Source organism: Fukomys damarensis, unplaced genomic scaffold (genome assembly GCF_012274545.1).
Source record: "Fukomys damarensis isolate Sample0158 unplaced genomic scaffold, DMR_v1.0_HiC HiC_scaffold_39, whole genome shotgun sequence".
In the NCBI taxonomy this organism is placed as follows: domain Eukaryota; kingdom Metazoa; phylum Chordata; class Mammalia; order Rodentia; family Bathyergidae; genus Fukomys; species Fukomys damarensis.
The window spans coordinates 48,578,628-48,588,159 of record NW_022900951.1 but is presented as its reverse complement, the minus strand read 5'-3'; the positions used below and the strand labels follow the sequence as shown (position 1 = coordinate 48,588,159).

Below are 9,532 nucleotides of genomic sequence, written 5' to 3'. Positions count from 1 at the left end.
ATTGAGCTACAAAGGTTAAATAAGTCTAAAATGGAAACGGTTAAGTAAAAGAAGCAACTCTGAAAAGGTTATACTGTATACTAAACGATTCCAATTATGTGAATTTCTGGCAAAGTGAAAACTAGAGATGATAAAAAAGTTCAGTGTTTTCCAGAGGATCAAAGAGTTGAATAGGTAAAGCACAGGGAAATTGGTGTGTGTGTGTATGTGTGTGAAAATACTCTACATGATACTATAATGGTAATAAGACTATGCATTTGTCAAAAATAATATAATTTTATAGCATAAATAATGAATTTAATCATTTAGTGAGATGGAATATAGAATGTGGCAAAATAATGTAACTATATTAAAATACATAAAACTTTACTAGAGGGTGTGCGAAGAAAGGTTGCTGATTTAAGTATATTGGGAAATAAATGGACTCTGTAAGACTAAAAGCAAAAGATAGTGCAATGAGTACTCAACTGTATTTGACAAAATTGTTTCCCGTGGGGGTACAGGTTAACAATTCTGATACTGATATAGATGCATACTGGAAATGAACAATTAAATAAATGGATGGAAGGTGGTAGAACCCAAATTTCTCACTGCTGTGGTGAGAGAGTACCGATTAGCAAAGGGTGGAGGCTTGAATGATCAATATGGATTATTAATAATCCTTTGGCTAACAGATTACAATTGGAAACAGTAAGATCTCATGTTTAGCTTAGTATAGATACAGATAATTATGTATGGAAAAATATTTATAAATAGGTATATACATATAAGCAAGGATGAACATATATCCTCCTTCTGTCAGCTGAGAAGGCCTAGAATCAATGACACCCCAGTAGCAATAAACACACAGCATCCTGATCCCGGCTTCTAATACAAATCTCTAATAAATAGAATCAGGGCTCCTAGGAGAAGTGGGATAAAAAATATACAAGATGATCTTGGTCAAAAATAGAGATGTGTCAAAAGGCTTTAGGAATCAACCTGAAAAAGCACTCAATGGCCAAACCTGGAAAATTTTAGTGACAAAATGGTATTTCTTTTTAACTCAATGTACTAAACAAACAGCCATGAGTCCATACAGATATAAATAAACCAGAAAGACAAGCTTCCTATACAGAAGAATTCTCAATTTCAACATATTACATAGATACTCCATCCTCAATGAAACATATTACTCCCTAACTGTGGGCTACACATAGACAAACTTCCTTCAGTTTTAGATTTACAAAAAAATTATTAAGACAGTATATAGTCATCATATGCCCTATGCCAACTTTCCCTTGATTTACTGACGTCTTACATTTGTGTGTATATTTGCTATAATTAATGAAGCAACTGGAACTTTCCTGGTATTTTTCTCATGATTGAACTGGAGATAGGGATTTGTTTGAAGAACACTACAGAGGTAAAGGGTCATTCATATGGCATTATATCAAACATACATACTATAATATGACTTATTGTTGATGTTGACCTTGATCACCTATTTAGAGGTAGGATGGGTCAGTTTTATCTACTGTGAAGTTAGTCATTTTTCCTTCTTTCAATACTTAGGAAAATAAGGGCTCTTCAATTAATTGCTACAAAGTGGCAAAATTCTGACTTTTATATCATCTGCATCTGCCCTCTGGAGATACTCCAAGTAAATGTTAACTCTTCTGCTGAATTACTTGAAGAAAATATCCACAAACTCCAGTCTTTAGAGTAAAGCATTCTTGGGCTGGGGATTTAGCTCAGTGGTTCCACCACCTGCCTCACAAGTGCAAGGACCTGAGTTCGATCCCCGGTCCCCTCTCCCAAAAAAAAAGTATATAAAGCATTCTTGACCTTGAAAATAATTGTTCTGTCTCTTAATAACCTAGTGACTGTCTTGGTTAGCTTCCAGTTATCTGTATCCATCCTAATTGTAGCTTTCTGATATGACTGAATCTCCCAACATAAACTATCAAATACAGAACAAAGTATCCCTTCTTTGTTCTGGGCACCATGACTATATTAATGAAGCCTAACATTTCATTATGTGTATGCACTGAAACCTGGCATAGCTAGTTCATGCTGAACTTAATAGCAAATTAAAACCAATCTCCTTCACATATGATAGTTATGCTATATAATCACTTGCCCTTGGTTAGTGAATTTTTGAAAAAACATAAGAATTAATACTTGATCATATTCAATTTAATGCTGCTAGATTTGGCTATTTTTCACAACCTTAAGGATATTTTGAATTTTGCTAATATTCTGCCTTCTACTTCTATATTATCTGCAATGGTATAATCATGCTATTTAATACTGTCATGCTAGTCATTAAAAAATAACTTCAGTGAGACAGAGTTGAATTTAAAAAACCATCTAGATTGATTAGCATGTTTTTAACAGCTGGTTTAAGTTACTAACCTATCTACTGTCCAGACATTACCATCTAGCTCTTGTTACCCCATTTTATTCCCAAGAACATTTGAGAAACTGTCAAAGGCTTTGTTGAGGTACATGCTGTTTATTGCCTCCTGAGATTTCTGGGAAAAAGCTCAACAAAAAGTAGATATCCCCCAGAGTCGATGAAGTACAAGTAACCCATGAGATTCTCAATTTGGAGATTCACCATATATATTAAGCCACTGTGAACAGATGTATTGAAAGAGAGCTTTAAATATTAGCCAGAGCTCACAAATCAGAAAAGCAAAACTCTAAATTTCAATTGGTTTGTGACAGAGCTGATTCTTACATGTGCATTTTTATGTAACCTGCTCCAGAAGATTAGTAAAGATGTGTTTTTATTGAGTAAGAACTAATGTGTCTCCCGAACAACACCCAGGGGATTAGACGGTATATAACTAATAAAATCTCCAGGACAGACTAATAAAAAATGAGTACAGTTTAAAACACTTGGGGAGAGGCAGTATAATGTCCTGGCTAATAACAAAATTTGGAATCTCAGAATTTGCTTCAAGACTTGACAGCCAATAACACCATGACCTTGCAGAAGTTACTTAACTCTATTCACCTTATTTCCTTATCTATAATCTAGGGAAGATAATAATGTTCTCTTACAAAGCTGTTATTAAAATTGAATATTACAGTGGATGTTAGTGATTTTTGCTCTCCTAATCTAAGAGAAATTAATTTAGATAAGACTGACATGTAAAGGTACAAGATCCCAAAGATGAATGCAACTGCACTGTACACCTAAAACGTACCAATAAACTCAATGAGAAAAAAAAAGACTGACAATTATGTGAAATCCATGGTAGGGTGGAACAATAAACTTTCAGTTCATCAGCCATCCTTCAATGAATGAATTACATAATTTTTCTTAATATTAGCTTATGGTTGCTAATCTACAAATTAGGCCAAGAAGTTTTAAAGTTGTATTTTGAAAGTGCTAGAATCCCAGTTTGTTCTTCATTACCTCAATGTAACTAGTTATATGCTTTGATTCATACCCATTTAATGAATAATATTGTATGCTGGGACAAATAATTGATTTTTAGTTTGATTTCCCAAAATTTTGAGTTTGTTGGTTTTACCAAGGCTTTTTAATAAATCAACAAAGTAAATCCTAGGTAAATATGTACATCACCTGATAAAGCTTTGTCTTTGGTGTGGTTTCAGACTGATGTCTTCCAAATGGTGTTTTTCCTTTTTATTTTTATAGTGTTGCTTTCTCTCAAGACTAACAGCATACTTGGAAGCTGATACCCTGAGAACAGGTTCTTAATTCTTTCCCTTCCACTCACACATCAACAGACGTGAACACTGAGGAATAAAAACTGAGCAAAACTTACAAGAAGATCAAGGAAAGAACGCTTAAAATGCTGATGGGGCCATACTGAAGGATATCAATGACCAAAGGAAGTTCTGTAATATACTGACTAATCAAGAAAATCATGGTAGAAACCCACTAATACATTCAGGTTTAAAAGAATAAAGACTGAGGATTGGGGTATGAAGCAGAAAAGACTGGGTATGAAACTCTTAAAGTTGAGATGGTATTTTACAATTTATATTTTATTTATGTCTTCCAATATATCTTTAAAATAAATATCAAACTTACCAGAATTTAATTTTTTAAAAATTTAACAAATTAAGCTATATAATGAATTATTTCTGTCAGATCTATCTTGTTTTTTGGCTAGAGTTCAGAATTATTTGAGGAGAATATAAAACAAAAATCTGAATTTGAGTCCTTTCAGGAATGTAAGATACCAGCCAAATGCTTCTTCTAACACAAGCTTGATCTTTGGGCTAGATGCTGGCAGTAATTTTTCCATTTGGTACAATTTTGACACAGTATCATAGAGTTTAAAGCAGCCTTCCCTCTCTCAAAGAGCAAGATTAGTCACACACAAATACACATTGTCTCCTAATCACAGTTTTTCAGCAAACATTGGGGTCTCAACTTGATGCAAGAGCAGCCTGTAATGCACCAGAAAGGCTCGTTTCAATGTTACATACCTGTCCTCTACTGCTACTCCCTATCTACCAGAAGTGAAAGTATATATGATACCAGCATACTCCTGAAGTAAAGACCAAAGGAGCAAATGAAGAAAGTTGTCTTGGTAGAGAAGTTCTCCCGCTTAGGTTACCTCTGGCCTTAACTCCCTCCTACGATGCTATCCTACTGATTCACAAAGCCTGTAATATAAAATTTCACCACATAAAAAGTTCAAGGAGAAAATGACAAACCAGTAAACAATAAAAGGATACAAGAACCACTTCACTCTTATTGGATGTGGACGGATACCAAGTCAGGATATACTTTCTTGATTCAATAATGAATAAAAGAATAAATTGTTGATCAATAGTAGACGAAGAAAACTCAAAACAAAAATAGAACCTGTGAAAAGAACCTGTAATATAATAGGAGAAAATTAGATCAGGTAAGATGTGAAAAACTAAAGTAATGAAAAAGAGGAAAAAATAAAGTTATTTGAAAAATTAATGAACTAGAAAGCAGAATAGTATACTTAATAACTTAGATCTTTTCAGAAAGAAAACAAAATATATTAAAAACAGATAAACACTTAGCAAAGTCAATTTAAGGAATTATCTGCTCTTTGAATGTTTGAAAGAAATTTGTCTGCTGAATTGTCTGAGCCTAGGCTCTGACAATATCAAGTTTCTCCTATGGCCAATCATTTATTGCTACTTTTATACCTTCAGTTTTAGCATTTATTTCTGTATAAAATCACCCATGCTGTTAACATTCTTAAATTTATTATTGCCAACTGTGATCATCTCAAACATACATTATATAGCAAAGAAATAATAAATCATAATTTCCTAAGTTGTTCTGAGGAAAACCAAAAGGCCAAATGTTATTAGGTATGTTTAAAATAAGCTACAGATTTTTTAAAAATACTAGCCAAGATTTATTGCAAGATCAACTCCAAGAGAGACTAAAGCATACAGCATTTTGCAAACTTACCTTCCTGTCTGCAGAAAACACACTCTGTTTAAAATGAGAAATAATACAATAATGCCACAGCTACCTTTCTTAGCACTGCTGTAGAATGTTCAGTCCATGTGGTCAGAAACTGCTATAAATTCTAAAGAGAATATATAATTATTACTTATTGATATGAATGCTTACCAGGAAAAATTCAAAAGAATCAATTAAATCTATCCACAATTAATAAATTTTGGTAAACTGCTAATCTGAAATGATCTATGAAGATAAATTCTTCTATATAGCAAAAATGACAATGGCCCACACTAGGAGCTGCCATTATCAGTATCAGTGTTTATTGTATGTCTATTACCTAGCAACACATTAATCATACAAGATATGATTTAAATAAAATACTCTTTTAAGTATATAAAATAAAGCAACATACCATGTTTCTAGAAAGTAATGCAATTCTGAATTACTCATCATTATATCAATTTAAAACAATCCAGCCAAATTCCCAATTTATTTTTCTGGGGAAACATTTTAAGTGTAATGTTCTTATGGTAAAATAAACATATTAGAATCACTAGGAAAAAATTAGTAAAAATTAACATAATAATATCAATAGGACTCACTCTAACAGATAGGAAGCCATTATTCCTTTTTTTTTAGGTTTTGGTACCGGGGATTGAACGCAGGACTTTGCACTTGCGAGGCAGGTGCAGTGCCACTGAGCTAAATCCCTGGCCCAAGAAGCCATATTTCTAACTCTACAACAGAAGGCTGATATACTAGGGCTACAATATTCAGCGGGACTAAAGAGAATCCAAACACAGAACAAGGTATGGTTGTGTACATTTCAAATATAGGGAGGAGAAAAATACCAGCAAAAAACTGACTAAGCCTATGCAGAAAATAATTTAGAATACCTATATCTATACATCAAAATAATTTCAGATAGGGCAAATTTTTAAAAATAAAACCATAAAAGGAAAAATAGGATATGATTTATATAATCTCAGGGTATGATAGCCCATCTAAACATGATCCTAGGACCAGAAGGCAAAAAATGAAAGATTTATTCATTTTAAAATTTTTTATTTTTTTAGTCATTTTAATGCATTTTTCCCTGTGCACAAAGAAATAACTGAGAAAATCAAAAGATACACTTTTCTTTATACATAGCAGTTAAAAGTAATGCAAACATCACATGACACTTTCATTAAAAGTTACATTTCCAATTACAAATCAAAATGCATATTAGGGTTTCTTTATGAGAAGCTGAGAAGGAATTCTTAGGTAAAATGCATTTTCTTGGCATTACTACACAGATCCTTCAGGCTGCACAAAGATTAAGGTCATATACAGTCAACCTGCAAATTTTGACACAATGTTACACTGTAAGATTTCTGTACAATTAAATGTATACTTAGAGATACCAGGATAAACATTTCTACTATATTTTAACTTAACTTGCCTAGCCAACATTTTCACTGAGTAATTTATCAAATATGCTGTAAGATTCTACAAAATTGTGAAGACACACCTAGCTCCAGAAATATTTCTTGCATTCTGTCTTATTTTGGTTATACATATTCTGCTCAGAGATTCTACTGCAATACTTCTAGATGTACAGTTCCAATTGTGCTTACTGTACTGTGTACAAATATAGCAAAAACAATCAATGACTGGTACAAATCTTACAGCATTTTGCTAGTTAAAATACATGCCAAAATCACAATAAGCAATATTGTACCACAAATTAGAGTTTCAAATTATTTGCTTCTGTTTTTAATATCTTCATTCTACATTAAATTACTATCATAGGCTAATGTTTAAAATGCAAAGAAATTGGACATCTGTAGCACAAAATTTGTTCACCCAACTGTGAAGGCTGATACCTGTATCCAAAAGTCACAACAAATGCTGAATAAAGAGAAGTGTTTGCATGCAACACCTTTGAGTGAAACAGCATTGATTTCCACCATTCAAAACAGAGAAGGAAACCAAAATATGCAAAGGTAGTAAAGAAAACAGAAAAGAAACAAAGGGGGAGGAGAAATGTAGGTGGAGAAGGGGAAGGGCAGGTGGAAGAGTGGAGGGAGGGGCAGAAAAGGGGTAGAAAAGAAGGAAAGGAGGGACTCCAATTTAAAATGCATCATTATTAGATTTACAACTAGACAGACTTAAAATAATTAAAATGAAAGTAAAGTACAATTTTGTGTGTGTTTAAAGATTTAAGAGCCATTATCAAAAATAAGATACATTTTTTTCAAGGTAAAGAAATGTAATTACGAAGGCTGGGAGCCTAGCAGCCTCTCAATGGCTGCATTGATGTCGCCTCCTGTTGCTATTAGGGCCTGCAAGTTTGCTTCACGGTTTAAGAACCCCATGGCGTTGAGCTGTTCCAGTTGCTGCTGAAATCTGACTTCTGGATTCGGCAGCTGTGGAGGATTTGCTCCAGCCAGAGCCTGCACCATCTGCTGAATGAATTGTTGGTTGGGTCCAGATTCTGATGTTGGACTTGTAGTTTCACTGGGTGAAGAGCTGGACACAGTGGGTACAGTAGGGCCACCAGAGCCAGTAGAACCAGTGGGGCCCGCAGGGCCAGTGGGTCCTATGGGCCCAATAGGGCCTATGGGGGTAAAAGGGACTATAGGGCCTATGGGGCCTATGGGAGTGACTGGGCCTACAGGGCCTATGGCGGTTCCCAGCACCCCCACACCCACACCTGGAGTAAAGCTTGGAATCAGGCCAGGTGCTTCAGTGGCTAGTGTCTGTAGCCCCTGCTGTATTTGCATTAAAGCCTGCATTGCTCTTGGGTTTGACATGGCTGATATTGTGTCTGGATTCTGCATCTGCTGCAAGAAAGCTGGGAGCTGTGGACGCATCTGCTCCTGCAGCTGAGGATTTGCAGTGAACAGTGGGCTACTCAGCATCATCTGTGCAGCCAAATCTGGGTTCTGGCTCAGAGACTGCATCATGCTCCTCATGTACGGTGCAGACAGCATATTCTGAATCAGCTGGGGGTTTTCAGTTATCTGTTGCAGCAAGCTCTGCATTCCTGGGGTGCTGAAAATGCTAGCCACATAATTAGCTGCAGCCACAGTATTCCCAGTAGTATTACTGGAGTTGCTGCCAGATCCACTGCCACTGCTTGTGGTGGTGCTGGTGGTGGCAGAACTCTGGGTAGCTGGCGGTGGTGCCCATGGATTGGGCAGTGGATCCCGATTTTCTGTGCGGGAAGGCTGAGTACCTTCCCCAGCAGAGGAACTGCTTCCCACTGAGGCAAATGGATTACCCCCAAACTGCTCTTGTGCAGCATTCAGCATGGGTTCCTGAATGTCAGTATACATGCGCCTTAGAGCATTGTAGCCACCTGGGATGCTTTCGAGATTGCTGAGAGCCAGGTCTTGATTTCTCATCATCTCTTGCATCATGGCTGGATTCCTGGCGATTTCGAGAGTCTGCCTCATTATATCTGGGTTGTTAAGCAAGTGGCTGATTTCTGGGTTTCTCTGAATCAATTGTTGCATTTGTGGATTGGCCATAATGAGCTGCCTCATCAGATCTGGATTTGAAAGCATGCTCTGAACAAAGGGATTTTCCATGATTTGGATCATCATCTCAGGGCTGGCCATGAGCTGCTGCTGCATCTGATTCTGGAGCTCAGAGAAACTGGTAGAGCTCAAACCCAAGCTGCTAAGGCCTGCAAGTCCTCCCAGGCTCCCCAACCCAAAGGGGTTGCTATTTGTGGAAATAGGTGTGGAGTTACTCCTGGGAGTCGACGCTGTGGTTGTATTAGTTCCCGCGGCATTACTAGGCTGTGTGGTAGACTGGCCCTGAGGTCTGTTCTGGCTTTTGATGACAAGGTGAACAGTCAGTCCATCATGGATGCCATGCTGGAGCAAGGTATCTTGATCTTTTAAGATCTTTCCGGCAAAAATCAGCACTAGCTGATCGGTTTGGGATTTGAAGCGTTTGGAAATCGCTTCCTTAAACTGCTGGACCGAACTGTTCTCCGGCACCGCGAACTCCTCTTTCTCTTTGGGGGTCTTCACAGTGACTTTGATGATTTTGGGCTCAGCCGGGGCAGCGGCCGAACCTTGGGCCGCAGCAGAGCCGCGGGAGGGGCGCGGG

The 9,532-nt window shown here is 36.6% G+C and overlaps 1 protein-coding gene across 1 annotated transcript; it reads right to left on the bottom strand.

Moving 5' to 3' along the window:
* Positions 1 to 6,965: 6,965 nt before the first annotated feature.
* Ubqln2 (ubiquilin 2) lies at positions 6,966 to 9,531 on the bottom strand (the record flags this gene model as incomplete). Its single annotated transcript, XM_010610115.2, has 1 exon — positions 6,966 to 9,531. A coding segment is annotated over one exon (1,848 nt), but the record flags the coding sequence as incomplete, so codon positions are not given.
* Between the last annotated feature and the right edge of the window lies 1 nt (position 9,532).